Source organism: Pinus tabuliformis, chromosome 9, assembly GCF_031772625.1.
Source record: "Pinus tabuliformis cultivar Carrire ecotype Pingquan chromosome 9, CPIR1, whole genome shotgun sequence".
NCBI classification, from domain to species: domain Eukaryota; kingdom Viridiplantae; phylum Streptophyta; class Pinopsida; order Pinales; family Pinaceae; genus Pinus; species Pinus tabuliformis.
The window spans coordinates 64409777-64429815 of NC_142307.1; the positions used below are offsets into that span (position 1 = coordinate 64409777).

Here is a 20039-nt window from a genome sequence, read left to right on the forward strand (position 1 = left end):
ATTGCAACATACCATGAAGAATCATACTACACATTTCTTAGAAGTTTCCCTTCCATCAGAAGCCTCTCACTTATTCTTCTCTTGATATGCCTTTAGGCCATTCCGGAGTTCCTTTCCAACTATAGAAGTCTCCATACTCTCCACTGACTATGTGCTCTTATTGGGTTGCAAATTCTCCCTTTGAACCTGCAAACTCAAACTTCAACTCGACTCCCTCCGAGTCTTGGGAACCTGCTTCTTCCCTTGATTTATAGGATTTCCTTTAGCCTATATAGACCACTTTCCCTAAATCTAATGATTTCTCCAGTGGAGTTAGATCCTATAAGCATAAGTATCGCCTTTCCATCTCAGAAAATCACCCCAAACCCGTTCAACTCGATCACTGAGACAAAAAACATACTACACTTGAGTTATGGTACCCACGGTACATCCTAGCCTCGTAATAGCCCACTTGGCTCCATCACGAATGAGACCATCCCCGACCCTCTGACAATATTTTGGGTCTTATCACCAACCTTCACATGCAATTTAGAGTCCCATTCAGTTACAGTCTAAAATTCTTCTTGCGATCATGTCATATGCTTCAACTCTTCGCTATTAATGAACCATGCACCCTCAACAATGGTGCCCTCAGAGACATGAGATACTAGGGCAAAGTCCTCCTTGAACCTTCTTGAGAAGTTATCTTGCTTAGCTAAAGATGTAACAATCATTGTAGTCTCCTTCTTCTTCTCATTATATCCCTTATTTTGATCCAGACACTTGCTCGCATAATGACCATGCTCGCCACATGTGAAACACTTCACCTTGCTCGAGTCCTTCTTCGCTTTATCCTTCATCTTACCTGCAAGTGAAACATTCTCTCCATAAAAAATCTTATGAAGATCCTCATCCTGTAGTTCCTCTTGGATGAGGTCATCCCATAACTTGTTCCAATCTGGAAACTTATCTCAAGCGACAATTCCTATGATAAATGGCTCCCATTCCTTGGTGAAGCCTTCAAGGTAGTCCTCACTAGTTTTGAATTTGGAACGTTATCACCAATGGCAACAAGCTCATCACGAACTTGAGACACCCTCGTCAGAAACGTAGCCACACCCTTGCCACTCAAGAGTGTTATATCTTTGTAATGGCATCTCGAAATTCCCTTTTGACCTTTGGATATTCAATGGGAAGAATTCTGCTACGTTGTGCCATAGGCTCGCATGCCATTTTAGGTTGAGCGCATATGCTTCTATGTGTAAAGTTGTATTCATTTGATCCCCCTACGATAAATAATGGGTCGAATTTGGGTTGCATGGAACTCAAAGGAGGGATATTTCTCATGAATGGCCACCTTCACTTGAACCAATAACCAGTTCTCGTTCTTATTCTGAAACAAGTCCTAAAGATCCTTCTACATATTACGTGTAATGTTCTTTTCGGTTAAATGAGGTATCAAGTGATCCTTTACACCATCTAGGATCATCTTAGCCTTCAAATCCAACTCTTCATGTACTTCCAACTCCTTTAGGTTTATTGGTTTTTGAATCTCTTTGCCAACAAACTCGCATATCTTGTTCACCAACAAGACTAGCCTGGTCCTTTCTTTCCAAGTACTATAGTTGGACAACTCTTCCAACTTGTCCTCATACCTCATACTAGCAGCCAACTTTGCCATGTTGTTAATCCTCCAACAACAATCAATCAGGCCTCTCTTAGGCTTATTTCTATGCACACTCAAATTCAACTGTCCCTTTAAAGTAGCTTTGATCCCGTGTTAATTTTTCCCCAGTATCCTAGATCTAGTCTATGTCTAGTCATTATCATAAACACATTGAAATGCACAACTACAAGCACTTTGCACAACCGAAATGTAATAATAGTGAATCAGTGAAAGTACATAAATTTGTAAATGGCCCAAAAATTGTTTTATTATTCCTTTAATAAAACAAACACAGGCTCTCGTACCAGGGAACATGGCCCTCAGAAAGCCTTGATACAAGACAACAATATACACTAGTATACACCTAGGGCTTGAGGTCAACTCCTTTTGACCCTCAACTTTCCCAAAAGAATAAGAACACAACTTGAATTACTTATTGTAGCTAGCTTCCAACCCTTTCTCTCCACTTGTTCTTGCCACCTGACAATCCTTTGCCTCCTTAAGAAAGATAAATTGATCCTTTAATGTATCTATGCAACCAATTGCTCACAAGTTATTTTGTCGTTCGAATCTCTTGCATATATCAACCTCAAACATGCTCAACTTCTCACAGTGGCTTAATCCTTCAAGATCACTATATATTTAACTTTTTCTCTTTGTTGCCCAAACTCCCTTTTTTGAACATACTTCAAACCTCTAACTCAACAACACAACTACTCCATCACTTTAGCCCTCAACGTTGTCTTAAGACCTTTCTCTTTGCTTGAGGTACATTGTTGCCTCTGTTTAATATCTAAGGTCAATTTTGGCCTCTCCTAAGGCTCAACCTACCATAGGACTTTAACGAAACTTCTGAGGCCTTTCGACCTTCCATAGTAGGTTGTTTTGAGGCTCGATGGGTCTCTTTCCAAGGCTCAAACCTCTTCCTTGACTAAGAATAGAACTCACACTTCAGACAAAATTTTCGGTGGCCTTTTACACCTTATCTCACCCTAAACAAAGTCCTTTTAGGGCACAAATGACACACATAAATTCCACCCTAGCTTCTAAGCAAACTCGACCTCTTCTTAACCCAAATCAGAGCATAAAAACTTACTCTCCTTCAATTTCAACTTGTCCTTTAGGTTTTGAGGCTTCCTTTTTGGGCAATTGTGATCACAAGATGAATTGCTATCAATTGACTAACCTCTCCTTAGGTATCTGTTGACGATGTTGGACCCACCAACATCAGGGGATCTCCCTAGTATGAAGTCCCAACTAGACCTCACACCATTTGGTGTAGGAGTCCCATTCGGTACGATGGCCCGATTGCCATTATCTTAAAGATATGTCTTAGCTCTTGCTTGTCAGCATGTGAGAGTGGTCTTCTTTGTCTTTGAACGACGAGGTTCACATGCTTGGTGAGTGCTACTGTTACTTGTGTCAAGGTTCTTTCACCGCAAGGAGAGAGGGTGGGAGTGAGTCTCAAGTCAGATGGGAGGAAGCCCCAACTCTGTCAGAAACACACAACACAACAGGACGTGCGCAACTTCCAGAGGAGAAATCCACACGGATGCGGAAGTCACAACACACAAGGGAAGATAGCACGTACAACACTCAGCGGGTCAATCCATGCGAGTGCGATGGTCGTTATAGCAAGTTTACGTGAAAGGTTCTGTCTGATGTCTGGGGAGGTAACCAACATGGGCAAGACATCGTTAACAACTTATACAACACATTTTCATTAATATATGTATTAGAACAACTGAATGAGTTCAAGTGTTTAACACAGGTTACAATAACATGTATTACATGTGTTCAAGATGAATTTTACAAACAGTTACAACACATGCGTGAAAACGTGCTGGCCTGTTAACAGGCTTTTGAATTAAGCGAAAGTTCAAAGACACATTGATACACCATACATCACTAACCCCGTAGGTGGGGCATTGGAGCCACTACTCACTCCTCAAAGAAAAGATTACAAACTCTCAAGGCTATGTGGGAGGAGCCAAGGTGAAAATTCCTTTGCATGTAAAAATGAGGGCTATTTATAGCCAAGGGTAAAGCTGACCCTTGTGACTATTTGACTTCCCTCATGACTATTTGACTTTCATGACTTTTCAACTTTACATGACTCTTCAGATTACAAGTGGGTCTCTTGGACTTCCACGTTACATTACATTGATTGACAAAGTATGGCCCACAATAGTGATGTGGCCGACATGACTCGACATGACAGTGTTGGTACGTTCGTGCTGCTGCTAGTGTGCATGTCAAGCAGCAGTGCTGCTGAGTGATGGATGTCCTCTTGGTGTGTCATAGCTTCACCTCTGCATGACAAGGTGTGCAGAGTCTTTGATGGTCGTTGGGTTCGCTTGATGTTGCATTCGCACGTTGCTCCTTGCTTGTACTTTGGCATGCTTGACATTTTCATCAGTTTGTGAAAATGCATGTACGTCCATTCATCCGTCCACGAACACATCTTCGTGTGTTCATCCGTTCGCGAACACAACTTCGCATGGTCGTCCATTCGCGAACACATCTCCTTGCATGCATTGTTTATTCGCCTGTTTGCGAAAATACGTGTTCGTCCGTCCATGAACACATCTTCGCATGGTCGTTTGTTCGCGAACACATCTCCTTGCATGTATCGTTTGTTCGTTTGTTCGCAAACATGTCCTTTTGTATGTACTCTCCTTGTTCATCCCATCTGTTGTCGCATCATGTCTATTCATGTACCTGTATCTGCAGTCACTCATGACGAGACGACATCAAATCCATAAACCTCTTAGTCTACCATGATGCATGATCATTTTCGGATGTAGGTGACTGAGAGAGAGGATAAGGTTACGAAACTGCGCGAGGCAAGTTTCGAGCTGGGATGTGGGCTCTGGGCACTACTGATGAAAACTGCATAGAAGTCACTGGGAGACGGAGACAAGCATTCTGGATCGGCAGTGACTGTTCGCGGGATTTGGCTCGACTAGAGGACAAATCTACGCAATTTTTAGGAGAAGTAGTGCGGGCTACAGGAGGACTGGGCAGGCATGATCTGTGCAATTTCTAAAGTGAGCGGGTAGCAAAAACTGCGCAGTTCTTGGAGGGAGCTGGCAACGGGCTACAGGAGCTTGGCAGCAAAAAATGCACAGTTCCTAGAGGGAGCTGGAAGTCGGCTGTGGGAGCTGCTGGTGGGAAAAACTATGCAGTTGCTGGGAGGCTGACCTGTTGACCACCTATGCGTAGTTTTTGAGCTGAGGTGACTACTGGGCTGTAGAGGGCTTGCTCATGAAATCTGTGTAGTTTTTTGGGTGAGCATCCAGGCGGCTGACTAGTGATTGGTTGGGAAAACTACGCAATTTTTGGAGGGAGACAGGGACGGGCACTAGGTGTCTGTTCGACCTATCTGGGCAATTTTCTCAGTCAGTGAAGCGAGCATGGTCTGCAGTCTTTGCACAATTTTTTAGGGGAGTCAGTCTCGGGCTGACTGCTCGGTCAAACTATCCGGTTGACCAGCAAGAGGGTTGATTGATGAGCTTGTGGGCAGCGCAGTTTGAAATGGCTTGCTGGGTGCTTCTGCACTATTCTGGTGACTGTTGATCGAGTTGACGATGGGGTGATGGTCCGACTGTGAGAGGATGATCTGGTCGTCAGAATTTCAACAAAAATGACCAAGTGTGTAAGTAAGTGAAATGGTGCATACACGACCTTGCAAACACACACTCACATGACTTGACGACAAGATGCCTCAAAACATCAAGACACACATGCTCAACATGACCGACCGATGGTGCGAGCGACAAGTGTGATGCTTGTGATCGATCATTGGATGACCGCGACGACGCTTGCACGACAGTGCATACAACTTCGTGTGTGAGTGCGACAAATGTTTACATAGCAAACACAACATGTACAGACGGAGCGAAGACCTTGTGCATGACCAAAACATGGTCGCAAGCGAGACATTGTTACCAACATACAAAAGTTGTCCGTTGAACAATCAAGCAAGGTGGGTGCAAAGACTCAACACGAACCCACAGGGTGAGCCCGAGTGCGTGAAAACATCAAGTAAAATGCTCAAAGGAGGCTTTGAAATTGGATGCAGGGCCAAAATTTTGGAGGGTGTTGTAGCTTCTGCAACAATATCTCATATCTATATCTCTCTAATTGATTGAATTAGGAGCCCTTTGATCCATTAAAGTGCCTCCACAATAATAATTAGAATAAACAATGAATATCTTTGGGTCTCAAACCCACAACATTAGGTTCAAAGCCCACCAGCTTGGGTACTTTGCCCATAAAGGTCCATTTTTGTGGGTCAAATCCACACAAGTCAAGTACCCTAGACTTGTCAGAGTACCTCCCAAGCTACAATTTTCAACATATTATCTGTATCAAGAACCCAATCCCCACTTCTTCTTCTGCTTCTATGTCAGATAGAATTCCATGTTCCACCCTTGCTTCATGTTCAATAACATCCATTTTCTCTCGAGGCGAGTGAAGTGTATGTTCCTAGTACTTACTAGATGAGGCCTTCACACTAGATTGTGTGGGCATATGAAGGTGAAGATCCCTCCTGCTGGAACTTGGGGGGGAATGTGCAAGGCTTCTATAAGGCGTGATTATGGACACAACAAGAGTAGGGGAGGGTGGAGTGATCTGGTTCAACAAAGAGCGAGTAGGTGACCAGCAAAGGACCGAAGGTTAGAGATATCCTAGGAGAATGAAGGGTCTAGAAAGAGATGAATGAGGGAGTGCCAAACAATATCTAAGATTAAACAGTGGGGGCACAAGCAAGATGGAAGGGGGTCGACATTGGGTAACTAAAGGGAGGCAAAAGATTAATTAAAAAAGAGTAGGCCATGACATATAGAAATAAGGATGGGAAGGTGTCAAGCGAAGGGCGGTGACCAAATAACAAGGAATAAAGGCGAGTGACCGAGAGAGCTGGGTGGAAAAAATGAGAAACATGGATGATAAAATAGAAAGCGAGCCCAATAGACTAAGAAACGATAGAACTCAAAGCATGTAAACCAACACATAATTGTATACCATAGTAAACTGAGATGGGGAAGAAGGAGTACTCTAATTATCCTTATCTCATGTTGAGGGCTGGTAAGATCTACCACCCTTAATGTTGGTTGATGCATGAAACAATTACATTGAATTCTCATTACAAGCTAAATCATGGTAATCAACAAAGGAAGGTTGAAAGGACTAGCCTTCCCTACTCCAATGATCCTCATAACACTCATGATGTGAAACCATACCATCTATCCCATGCACGAGGGTTGATGGTGAGGTGGGCTAGCTGGTAGAGATGAACACGTGATTTAGGGAAAAACATAGAAGAATTAGATTGCACCTATTAAATATATTAATTAATAGGGTTGAAATTGATTGATATTTAAATTAAATGTTTAAAAATTGGATAAATTTATTTGTTTTGATGATTTTTTCCCCTAAACTTGTAAAATTTTGTTTTAATATATTATTTTTTAGAGATTTTAATGATTTCCACCTTGTAAATAAGAATGTCTTTCTGATTAATCACATCATTATTATTTGGTCCATGTTTCAAACCAACTAATGTGGTTCATCAACAAAGGTGAAAAAATCCATTGATCCTAAAGAATAAATATCATGGATGCATCAGAGCCCAAAATTAACCATTAGAAACTCACCATTAAAAATTAATTATTTAATTAAAAACTAACCATTATAAACTAGTATTTTTTTATATAAATATGTAACACTCATATCAACTCAATAATAGTATAACTTCCAACTAAATTTAAGGAAAAAGACATCAAATTTGTCCAAATTGTCCACAAATAAATTTAACTCAATAATAGTATAACTTCCAACTAAATTTAAGGAAAAAGACATCAAATTTGTCCAAATTGTCCACAAATAAATTTATAACGGTCTTTTTTCTTGAATTTTAAAAACAAGCCAAACGTACGAAAAGAAAATTACCCAACTTGTAATTTAAAGAGTACTTATCCATCTTGTTTTTATCTTATAAACCCACCACATTTAAAATATTCCACTTGTCCCTCACTTAAAATATGTTATTTAAAATTTACTCCAACGGATACATTCGACAGCTTACTCATTATTTTTTTACTTTACGAAAAAAAGCCATTTTACATATAATTTTAATTTTCTATTTTATAATTATTTATTGATAATTAAAATTAATTATAAAATTTTAACTCCTTAAAGTGGAAGAAACGTAACTTTATTTTCATTTTCGTGTAATCGTGTGTATATATTTTTGAATCTTATTAGAATACAACATGAAAAGCTATGCTATGCCGAGGACGGACTTTCTGTAACGGGATTTTGATTAGAACATGACACGGCAAAATCTCTGTTCCAGTGAGGGTGGACTTCTGTAACGGGATTTTAATTAGAACGTGACGTGAAGATGTGAAGATCTTTTTTACGGTAATTTTTTTTTATAAATGGTTTTTATTTTTAATAGTTTGTTTGAACGGTTAAAGTTGAAGTATGTTTTAAAATTGTTTTTGTTTGATTAAGAGTTTATATTTTTTGTTGTTAGATATAATGGATTTGGAGTATGTCTTAAAATTGTTTTTGTTTTAATTAAGAGTTTGTCTTTTTTTTTATAGACGAAAACAAGTTATGGGAGTTGAAGTATGCTTTAAAATTGTTTGTGTTCTATAAGAGTTCATATTTGTAGGATATAATGAGTTTGGAATATCGTCTTAAAACTATTTTTGTTTTTCAGATTTAAGAAAACAAGTTAATGGTCCAAGACCTAGAGGCATTTTGCAGGGGTGAAAGTTTGCACCCTTATGCACCACCACAGGCATCTTTGAGGAGTGAAACTCTGCCCCCTTATGCACCATCAACCTGTGATTCTAGGTGAGTAGTTTTTTGAATAACATTGATGAGTCAACTTGTATTAGCTAATATAAAACAATAATGATTATCTTTTTATATTTTATATTTTATATTAAACTAGATTATGTTGATATCAATTTAGAGAAAACAATCTCCCCACCAAAAACACTCAATTCTTATATTATAAACAAATCCATACAAACAAATATAATTAAAAAAAATTAACAATAACCTGAACATAACCTCTTATGTTTATGAACAAATCTATACAAACAAATATAAAAAGAAAATAACAGTAACTTGAACATAACCTCATTTAACCTCATATAAGGTTATTGGAGCTACTTTGTCACTTTCTTCTAAATTTTTTAGCAATATTAAAAATAAAATTTAAAATTAATAAAAATATTTTAATAAATAAAATTAAAATGAAAATTTTAAATTAATAAAATAAATTAAATTAATAGAAACCTGAATTCGTAAACAAAGCCGCTCATGATAAAAAAATTTGTTATATGATTTTTTGAGAAGATTTTAATTTATATCATGAATGACAGAAACATCTAATTTGAAATATGCATTATTTTGTTTTTTAATATGATGTATTATATTGATTAAATAATATTTTTATGATGTATTATATTATTAAAAAAATTATAAAAAAACCGCCAAACACGTTGAGAACATGAGAGTACTCGCAGAAAATATTGCTTCCAATATAAACCACTAAATTTCAGTGAATGGGAGTCAAATTGTAGAAAGGTATGTACGACCAGATACAACTAACGCAGAGCCAATTCCACGTGGACATATAACTGTTTTTAGAAAGGTGGCTGTGACCAGCTAGACCTAAATAAGAGCCAATTCCACGTGGACATAAAGCTGTGGATAAAATGTTTGTTGCCATATCAGCAAAATTATGTCCATTGACTTTGGAGCATAAAACTGTGAGATAAACTGTTTTCAGAAAGGTGCATGTGACCAGATAGACCTAACCAGGAGCCAATTCCACGCGGACATAATATAGTTAGGGAATAAACAGTTTTCAGAAAGGTCCATGTGACCAGATAACGTAACTAGAACCGATTCCACGTAGACATAATGTAACTCTGGAATAATTTGTTTGTTGCCATGTCAGCAAAATGCTCTCCATTGACTTTGTTCAAAACCTTGGATTCCCCTTATTTAAGAAAATAGAGCGAATTGTTATTTCATAAATATTTAATAAATTATATAAGTTACGAGAATCAACGCACCTCTTCCCGCCATATCTTTTCGCGCGTATAAGCCTCCAAGCATTTGTTCAATTTCGTTCAATCTATCCATTTTATTATCGTGTGGCTGCTCGACAGCCATTGTCATACTGCGATTTTTTCTGCATTTCGTCAAAAACCGCCCTCTTTTCTGCTTCCTGCAATTTCCTATTCTACCAGGTGCGTTTTTTCTGCACACTTGGTTTTGTAGACAATTTCTGAGCCAAACTTCTTATCATTTTGTGCTGGAAATGTATTTCGAATGCATCTTCTTTGTTTAATAGCGGCTTTATCTCAGATTTAGGTCGGATTAGGGGAAAACTATGGTTAGGTTTATGTAGGGTTTCGCGATTAAATATTTGTTGTTTGAACAACGGTTTGTTGCTAACAGTCAGGAAGGGTTTTCACGGTCAGGGATTTTGTGGTTTCGGGATTAAGCTTTGAATGCCGTCAAGGGTTCCATGATTTCATCATTATGCTCATTCCCTGCTACCTGGTTTTTTCTCTTAATGGGTAGGGTTCATGCTGCTGGTTATGTTTTGCTTGAGTATCAGTACATTGCGTTGCAGTCCAGGTATTTTCTATTCCTTTGCATGAAGGAAGTTTGTTTTTTGCTGCAGCACTGCATGCTATTTCATGATCACTGCGTTTTTGTGTGCCTAACAACCCAATCCTTGTGCATGGTTGAGATATCGATTTTGGGGTTTGCATGCTCTTTTTAGTATTCAAATGATTTAAGAAATATGTTTCAAGGGCCTCTACTGCAAATAACAGACTTCCTTGGCTTTAGGCCAGGTTGGAATGGTATCTCTTCCGCTAAAATCTCCTCTGACCTGTAGCTGGCTTTTTAGCATCTGTAACTAATACCAAATTGGTAGGGCAATGGGTAGATCTCAGTAAAAATGGAAACCAGTGGACTGTTGAACTCTCATTAAACTTCTTCATTGAACCATTTGTCTGTTCATTGCACTACGTCTTTTATCTCTGAAATTCGTTCTATAGGGTTCGGGAGATCAGAATGAGAGTGCAGCCCTGGTGGATAGCTTAACACTGTCAATTTCACCACTGAACTTAGAGCTTGTTTAGCTTTATTTTTTGTTTTGCAATGTTGTTTGAATCTTAAAACCAGTGTTCATGATATAGGAAAGTTTGCGGTGGGGCCGCCCAAGTTTTCTCCTTAATCAGTGACGCTCCTTTCATGATAAGGAAACTTGTCCTGACGATGAACCACACTGGTTGGTTCGAAACGCGTCGACAAAAGATTGGTTATGTGATTTTGCCGAAGATTATCTAACAATGTTATGGATCACAGAAGTCTAAATTCCTTAATGAAATTGTTTTCAAACATATGTTCAAAGGGGTTCCACTGCAGAGACCAGACTGTCATCAGATTAGGGCCAGGCCAGAGGTGTTTCTATTATGCCAAAATTCACTAAGACTTGCACCTGGTCTTTTTGCATGGTAAACTAATTCCAAATTCGTGGGGCAATGGGCAGATCTCAGTGAAAATGTAACCTTTGTGTGCTGCTTAACAATCTATTGACTTCTTCATTGAACATTTGCTCTTTTCACTGCATTTACCCTTTTTCCTTTGAAAACATCGCATATAGACGGATTACAATGAAAGTGGAACTCTTTTGAGTGGTTCAACATTTTGTTGACTTTGCCAGCAATTCAACTTCGGTTAGGTTTCATTTTTTGTCTTGTTATATTTGGTTGGAATCTTGAAGTGAGTGCTCAGGATGCAGGGAAGTTTAGGGTGGGGTTGGTCAAGGTTTTCTCTATACTCAATGATACCCACTTCAAGATAGACAAGTTACTGTGGTGCCCAATTAAAACTGTGTTTTTGCTTGGTGACCCAACCCAAGCACCTGACTTTTGGATCAGAGCATGTTTGGATGTGTTGTCTCTTTATTATTGGTTGAATGCTGTGCTTTTTTCTTTCTTTTAATTACTTATTTAATATTGGTTTGCAGTATCTTATTTGATCAAAATAAAATTTGAGTTTCTTTATAGGCTGTGCAATGCAGAAGCTTTGATACCAGTTTAATTTACTTCTCAGGCCCTTGCATATTAGACGATGGGTTCTAAAGATTCTGAACAATCTGCCGAGTCCGCTGAGCAACTGACATCACCTGTTCCTCATGACGAGTATTCAAGTGATTTGGATACATATCGCATAAAAACACTGAGAAGTGGAAAGGTTGTGAAAGTTCCAATTTGTGCAAAAAATGTTACCCCTCTCAAAGAAAGGACGATGGAAGATCTGTTGGGCATAGATGAAAGTTTAGTATCGTCACACACTAGGAAATTTAGAAACGGATGGTCACAAAGGAAGACCAGAAGCTTGACAGCATTAAGCAGTAATTTATCCCATAGCAAGTCCCAAAGTTCTGATAGTATAGAGCTAGTTGCCCATGCTATTGAAGATGTCAACTCACAGGATTTGTCTGATGCCAGTAGAGACAAGTTAGGACAGGAGAATGAACGTTTTAATCCTGGGAACAGTGTTGTCGATGGTAGTTCTATGAAAAATGTCCAACATACAACTCTAATTGGAGAAGATGATATGGACATAGAGGGAATGACTTTAAGACAGATTCAGCGGATGTTAAAATCAAAGAGGAAATCTAGTTCTGCAAACTCCCAGAGTAAAAGTGATGACTTTACTACTGTTGACTCAAATTGCCACATTGACATTAACTCCGATCAAAGAGATAACTTCCGTAGTTCAAGATCTGCCAAGAAGAGGAAATGTGAGTTTGAAGAAGGAAATATGACAACAGGAGAGCAAATTCAATATCCCAAAGAAGAGGGGCTTCCAGATCCCAAGCAAGGTCAGACTTTAGGGAATCACAAACAAAAGGTACATAAAATGGTTAGTTCTCAGAACAGTCAAAGAAGTGTACAGTCCAGAAATGAAATCTTTTCAGTTGAAAGACAAAAACAGCAAGATTTTACTGACCTAACAAAGTTACAGAACTCTAATCAAGATATCATATCTTCAGAAAATGCGGTGAGTTCTAATAGTGAATGCGAATTGGGATTGGCTAACATTTCCACGGTGGTGGCTGATTGCCAACAAAATGCTGTCGAAATGATGGAGTTAGATTCTTCTCCAAACACGAGGTATCAAATAGAAAACGAGTCTACTAAACAGAATCTACAGAAGGTGCCAATTCTAGTCGATGTTGAACCATCCACAGATACTCTAAATCGCACAGGTTATCTGTTGCCTATTAATACTGAGGCAGTTGATTGTAATTCTGGACCCAAGAATTGTGAGTTGTCGCTTTTGTCTGATGAAAGTTATTGTGTACAAAAGCATAGATCTTCATCACCAGGAGCTAAGGTAAAACTATTTCCTTCAGGTTGTGAAGTGATTCAAGATATACAGGTGGACAGTTTATCTATTCTTGATAAGCCAGAGGGTAGTGCTATTGATAATATTAAGCGTATGCCCCAGAGCGTTCACTCAGTAAGTGCGACTGCATCTAATGTTATAGATGAAAACCCTGCATCTACTTCACCTGTCAAACCTCCGGTGCCTGAAAGGCTGGACATAGAGCAAGATAACTGCGGTGAAGCTTTTCAGCAGCAACCAGCAAAGCTGCCATCAGCAAGAAAGGTATGAATGCCAAAATATCTCTTAAAACTTATTTGTCTTAATATTTTTTATTCGGTTGGCTCGAGAAGGCTTAACGTGTTAACAAGAGAGACAACTTACCCTTATTCTGTGATATTCAGTCGATGTCTCCAATTTCACGAAAAAGACTTATGCAAGCCGTGGATTTTAGAAGTGCATTTACGAAGTCTCGCCCTCCAGGTGAGTGATATTTATGAAGTTTTATTTGAATCTTGTAATGAGAGATTATCCGAAAGTGTTGGAAATTTCAATGCCAATTAATACTTGCAACTCTAAATCTCTGGCAGAAAGTTCACCTCAGCAGAGTGAATTGGATGCAATGGATGCAAGAGTTGAATCACTCGATACTTATTTAAAGTCTTTGCAAAGCCCAGATGGCAAGGCAACGGGATCCCCATGTAATAATAGAAGTTCCAACTTGCAACGAAATTCCCCCTTTTCACTGCCAAAAAGCCCTCGGTATTCTCCTAGACCACGTTTTCAATATAGCCCCTCATTAGCTGATCGTCTTGACATTCCATCTTCTCCTCTGCTTCGAAAGACGATGGATAGTAATGATGTTGGGGTCCAAAGAGAAATTTCCTTCTCTCCATCCATCAAAGGCATTCTCAAGTCCCCTGGGATTTCTTGCCCAACAGCATGTAAATGCGACATATGTTTTTCTGTACAAGTACGATCTGACAAAGCTAGCGAATTTTCACAGCGGCAGATGCGTGATATAGAGGCTTTAGCACAAAGCCTTTTGAAAGACCTGAAGACAATGCGAACTATTGTTGAACAGAAAGTGACCTTTGAATCTACCCCATTATCTAAGTTCACGGTGGAGGAGGTATTCCTTTATTTTCTTTTGCTTTTATTTTAATCCTTTGCTGCATTATTGTAAACTGTATTAGTTACATCCAGGTCCTTTTTGTATCGAATGTACTTGAGTCTTTATATATATAAATATCTTGTGTCATTTGACTTCGTTTTCTACCATTACAGATAAACCAAGCTACTGCTAATGCTTTGGAAGCTGAGGAGAGAACAAAAAGATGGATTAACATGATGTCTCGGGACTGTAATCGTTTTTGCAAAATCATGGTATGCTAGATATTCTTAAATTTTTAAATATGGCATCAGTAATTTTGTATAACAATGAAATTAAAGTTATAATAAGTGATTTGTTTTATGTCATCTGGCAGAAGCGTCCAAGTGACAAAAGAACTAGCCTTTCAAGTGATCCTCAAAAACAGCAAAAGAAAATAATCTTTGCAGATGAAGCTGGCAAGGAGCTATGCCATGTTAAGATATTCGAAAAGGATGAAAAAAAGGAGACTTTTTTTGAGAAACATAATAATAAGGATGAAGACACAGATGGATTGTCCGATGGATTTGCGGAAGGAAACCCTTAGCTTGTGAACGTGCTTTATTAGATCCGCTGTTTCTGTAGTGCCAGGCATTCTTTGGCAGCAACAGAAGCATATTGTTGTAGAAACATTTATTTGTCTCTGTACTATCAACACGTTCAGTGACTGATTAATTTTCAGTGGATTCTCCAGAGGAATGTCTTCTGGTTGTACACTACGGGAGTATGTTTTCAAAATAAATGGAGTAAATGTTTAAAATACTATTGTGTTACATATATCTATTGAAGTATAGAGAGTAATAATCATCATCATCATAATCTAATTTAATTTTAATTTTAAGGTCATTACCAAGCCAGACATCAAATTGATGTATGAGCCCCTTGTTTGTAGAACAAGGAACCTGCCTTCATACAACAATTTGACTGGTAAAATCTAGAGGTGTACGTAATCCCTCTGAATTTGAATCTGTATAACCCATAATTTTTTATGGGGCATTGGATATATTATGTAGGCTTATTTTTGAATGTTATAAATTATAATACGGAATTGGTACCATAAAACATGAAATTGTCTCGTTTCTTGTTCATCTGCGGAATTGCCACAAGGGCTGTGACCTCTCTTGCGAGCATAGAGATTCTTCCGGTATTTTATTTAATAGTGACACACAACATCTTTCATCGTTTCACAGTTTTCCCTGGTTCAGCTCCAAAGATAATTGTGCAAGACATGTTTTGTTGGGAAGTTAGCCTTCATCGAGCTAACCTTCATTTATTGTTGGGGGGATTTACTTTATAACAATTTGTTAAGATTATTAAGTTAAGGAATATGCAAATATATCAGCAGCAATTACTATTATATATGTTTGGATGCATGCAATGCAAAGCCTTCCTAAACGAGGCCATTTTGTAAGATTTGGTGATTACATGCCAATAAAGTTCCAGGAAAACATGTAGCTGGTAACTTTTGCAATTATTTAGTTCCTTATAGTGGAAAGCATACCATATATGCACTCCAATATAATAAAATTAGTTATAGACAGGCGTATTTTGATGGTTATAGTGGAGGAATTAATATGCACCTGTAATGGTACTTGGATCACCTTGAATTGACCTTGAGGACATCCGAGTCTGCTTATGTGTATAATGATAGGGAGTGTGGAAGAAGATGAACGTCGAAAAAAATTACCCAGCATCATTTGCTTTTCTGCTATAGGCATCTCCTCAAAGTCAGCATCATTTGCTTTTCCGTTTGACATAGACCATTCATGACTCAGATTTATGACATGAGAAATTATGGGTTGTAATAATGCATGTAAATGGTGTGCACAAACTTTTAGTTGTATGATCCCATAATATCGATGTACATATGTGAGAAGCCAGTCCTTCGTTTCTCAGACATATCGAGGTTGAATATGGTTGAATTATCAACTTAGGTATTTAATTTTACTAATTGCAAGTGCTTTTGTAGTGCAACAGTAATGTCCAAGTGTACAACTAAACTATGCTTCTTCTAAAAAATCCAAGTGTTTATTAAAAAATAATTCTTTGCTAAGCTGTTGTGATTAGGTGAATTATTCTGCTAAATTTGTCCAGGATTTGTTATGTAGTTGTGCTGTCAAAAGGAGTGAATGTGGCTATAATGATATTTGAATTTTGTTAGGGGATTTATTCTGCCAAATTTGCTTATGACTTGCACTTAGCTCAACAACAAGCAGCTTGCTTATATGCATGTGTGCTGCTTACAACGTGCAAACATGCCTCTAATGAGTTTTGTTATTGAACTTTGTTGGTAACTAATAATGACCTTATTGATAGGGTTAACAGAAAAAGTATCAGTGGAAAATTCATCTTTGCAGCCTCTCCTGGTGGATATAAAAGAGGCCATGTCCTCCTTTGAAAGGTTTGCTTTCCAACATATTCTGAGAGAGCTAAACTCCAAGGCTGACGAGCTATTTAAAGAAGCTCTCTCTTTCCAATCTGGGACTTTTAACATCGTAGAAGTTGTGGATGTGGTTATTCAGAATTCCGTGGATTTTTTCCTTTAATCCCTCCCCATCCCTTCTGTTCTGTTCAGACTCTTTTTCTCTTGCAATTATTACTGCATGCTCTGCGGTCTTATGTCTTTACAGTTTCCGCACGTATAGCTGTGGAGTGTTGAGACGTCCGATGTATGAGGTCTCAGTTTTTACGAAACTATATGTTTTGTTTTACTGAATGTATCGGGGTCTTTAAATAGTCCTTACTTGGGAGGCAACATTTATATTCACCCATGAATATAAAGAAATTCTCTTTAAAAAAAACTAATAATGACCCTGCTTTACCTACTAACCGGCCAACCAAATACTATCAATAAGTAAAACTGGTTATATGAAGGGGTTTCATTGAAATTGTTCCTTAACACAATCTTTTCTCTTTAACGTTGAAATGCTTAATATTTATTTAATTCCTTGGAAACTTTTTCAAATAACACAATGCAGAATAAATACCATTGTGCACAATCAACGCATGCCATCGTCACTGAAAAAATTCAACGCACAACACTATTTGACATTGTAATACCAAAAGAGCCTGCAAAGTTGAGTTCATCGTCACTGAAAAAATTCAACACACAACACTATTTGACATGGCAATACCAAAAGAGCCTGCAAAGTTGAGTTTCTGGCAGAGCGTTGTGAAAAAGTCACTGACAATTTTTTACCATAAATATCCAGACAAAGCTGTCTATCTGCATAAATTTGATAGCCTATTACAGCAACAATAAATTCTTTAAACCTTCTAAATAGGAAATTTAACAACACGTGTCCTGGGACAGGACAATCCTTGATGCGTCCTTATATGAACATAATGGAGGAGTTTAGTTCCTGTTACTATTTATGAAAAAAATAAATGATGCAATAATGCCAAGGTAAAAACCATTTCAGATAGAAGATAGAATAAAGGCAAAGGAAGTGTAGATAATGTCTATGAAGGGGAATGATTAAATATCCTGGATCATCTGCAGTAAAATTTCATTCCATGTGTCGATTGGGCCAGGCAAGCACCAATGCAGGCAGTCATTGGGAACAGGTTGAGTACTTCTGCTCTTTGATATAAAATTAGAGTCCCTGTATTTGCCTGGATGCCCGTCTGGCCTAAGTAGACTGCAGTATGTTATATCAACCAGCTTTGCAATTGAGCCATTGGGAGCCTCTTCCTCTGTTCCATACTTGAACTCATCCACAACTATCTTGTGCATCTCTTTCTCAACAGCATTGAGCTTTACTTCATTCTTTTTGTAGGGCACTGTCCTATTGCATGTGCCCCCCGAGTCCCAATGGCCATTTTCAAAATGGTCTACTGTGAAAGTTTGGAGGAAGGCAATGCCTTTGAATCCTGGCAGTAAGCGGATCCCATTGAGTGCAGCTTGAATAGCATGTCTGAAGGCAAAATAGAAGCCCAATTGCTCGGCTTTAATTTCTTGACAATTGTGACAACCCACTACTTCATCTTTCATAATGTAGACACCTGATTTTAGAAACCACTGGCCAGTGGATAGAATGATGGCATCCATATTTGGTAGCAAAGTCACCCACTCGGGGTCTAAAACATCCAAATGAAGCTTGATTACTCCTTGAGGGATGCCCTTAAACTCTGCTTCTGTGTCTTTTACGAGATATGGTGACCAGATAACCATCAATGTAAAGTTATACGATGCAAAGTACCAGTGCACATTTACATTAGCTTCATCTGTATATGTGGTTTTGGGATGTTCTACCTGCACAGATTGAACACATTTTCATTCATCATAGCCAAGAAAATCATATGAATTAAAAAGACAACAACCTTTCTGTTTTTGTAATGGGTTGGTTTGATGTTCAAACATACCTGCGAAAGCATACACAATAGAGATTGCATCTGATTACGAGCTACAGAATCGCCCACAAAAGCCCACACTTTCCCTCTTACCAAGTCTAAGAATAATGTAGCATTAAAGCGAGTCAGGGTGTGTCCATTTGGTTTCCATCTCCAATACAGGTATTCCATGTCAGGCCGGCCATTTTTCATGCAATTCTGATGACCCTGAATATATGCACAGGTATTGTTTGTGTACAAAGGCCCTCTTGAGTCACGGATCCATTTTCCTTTGAAGAGATTACTCTTTGCTGGCATCAAGAATGACGTATGTTACAGCAATTAGAATCAATGCAGAAGATTTACTAAGTTTATTTTTAACCTCAACCTTTTGTTTTGCTTTAAACAAGGAAAACAATTAGTCGTGATTAGGTTATAACTAAGTGTTGGAGTGGAGTAAAACTTAAAAATGTACAAACGTCAATTGTTACTTGAGCTATACATTTATAAAGAAATTCGGCAAATTGCATCATGAGAATGAAAATCACACATATCCAGGTCTATATAGACAGCCTTGAACTGCCTATATATTCAAGATTTGAATTTATGCACATAGCCTCTGCATAAACTGTTTTTTGAAAATTGATATGTACCTGTATCATTTTTTAGCTTGGGCTTAACGGTCTCCAAAACCGTGCTTTCATCCCCTTTAATCTCTTGGATTCCAGACTTCTTCTCCATGCTACTTGTGTTTACTCCATCATTATGAAGTAAGGAATCATAACTGATATTAACCTTCTGTTGCACATGCAAGGACATTAAGGGTTTTGGTGCAGGGGCATCAAGGCCATCAACTATTGAGGAACTGTATGATTGCTGTGGCACAGATGTGCCCACAATTCCTTCAATCAATGAAGATTGTCCACTGAAGAGAGCAATAACTAAAGCAAAGGGAAAGAAAACAACCAGAATCCATATCAAGAACAGCTTTCTATGCAAAAATAGTTTTGATATATCAATCTTACTGCCCAAAGCATCCATGCCTGCCAAGCAATTTTATCAGAGTACTATGGCAGCTTTGTATGCTTAGCAAATTAACAGTTGACTGTACCAAATATTTTCCCTCATTAAGGACTCATATCCAGTCGTAAAAATATTGTTCTCCTACCTAAATCTATTGAGAAACGCATAACTCTACCTTACCAGACATATTTCTTGGCTATCTCAACAGATAATCGTTGCAGTGTTTATAAATCTAAACATTAGTGCACAGCATCAGATAAGCTCACGCTTTTTATATTATATTCGCTTTATCCTTACGGTGTATAGTCACGTAGTCACCTACCTACATTAAATTTGAATTTCAGTTTTTAAATCCCAATTGTGACTTCTGAACGGTCAAATGCATTTTTCTGACCCCCACCATTGTGACAGGGGAACTATCAATACAAAACTCAACTCTTA

At 38.2% G+C, this 20039-nt stretch overlaps 2 protein-coding genes across 5 annotated transcripts; one reads left to right on the forward strand and one right to left on the reverse strand.

The window, feature by feature from the left end:
• The first annotated feature begins 9773 nt into the window (after positions 1–9773).
• Positions 9774–15005, forward strand: LOC149147127 (uncharacterized). 4 transcript variants are annotated; one of them, XM_089439345.1, is made up of 7 exons: positions 9774–9930; positions 10142–10324; positions 11813–13378; positions 13498–13576; positions 13684–14225; positions 14381–14479; positions 14581–15005. In XM_089439345.1, exons 3-7 carry the CDS (start codon positions 11831–11833, stop codon positions 14788–14790), a joined length of 2478 nt encoding a protein of 825 aa, XP_089295471.1. In that variant the 5' UTR covers positions 9774–9930; positions 10142–10324; positions 11813–11830; the 3' UTR covers positions 14791–15005. The 4 variants fall into 4 exon arrangements, with proteins under 4 accessions (XP_089295471.1, XP_089295475.1, XP_089295473.1 ...); XM_089439349.1 differs by having other exon boundaries at positions 14584–15005; XM_089439347.1 differs by having other exon boundaries at positions 10268–10324.
• A 2363-nt stretch (positions 15006–17368) lies between these two features.
• Positions 17369–19830, reverse strand: LOC149147128 (protein trichome birefringence-like 24). Its single transcript, XM_089439436.1, has 3 exons — positions 19229–19830; positions 18609–18886; positions 17369–18498 (listed from the first exon to the last, which is right to left on the reverse strand). Exons 1-3 carry the CDS (start codon positions 19614–19616, stop codon positions 17722–17724), a joined length of 1443 nt encoding a protein of 480 aa, XP_089295562.1. The 5' UTR covers positions 19617–19830; the 3' UTR covers positions 17369–17721.
• Between the last annotated feature and the right edge of the window lie 209 nt (positions 19831–20039).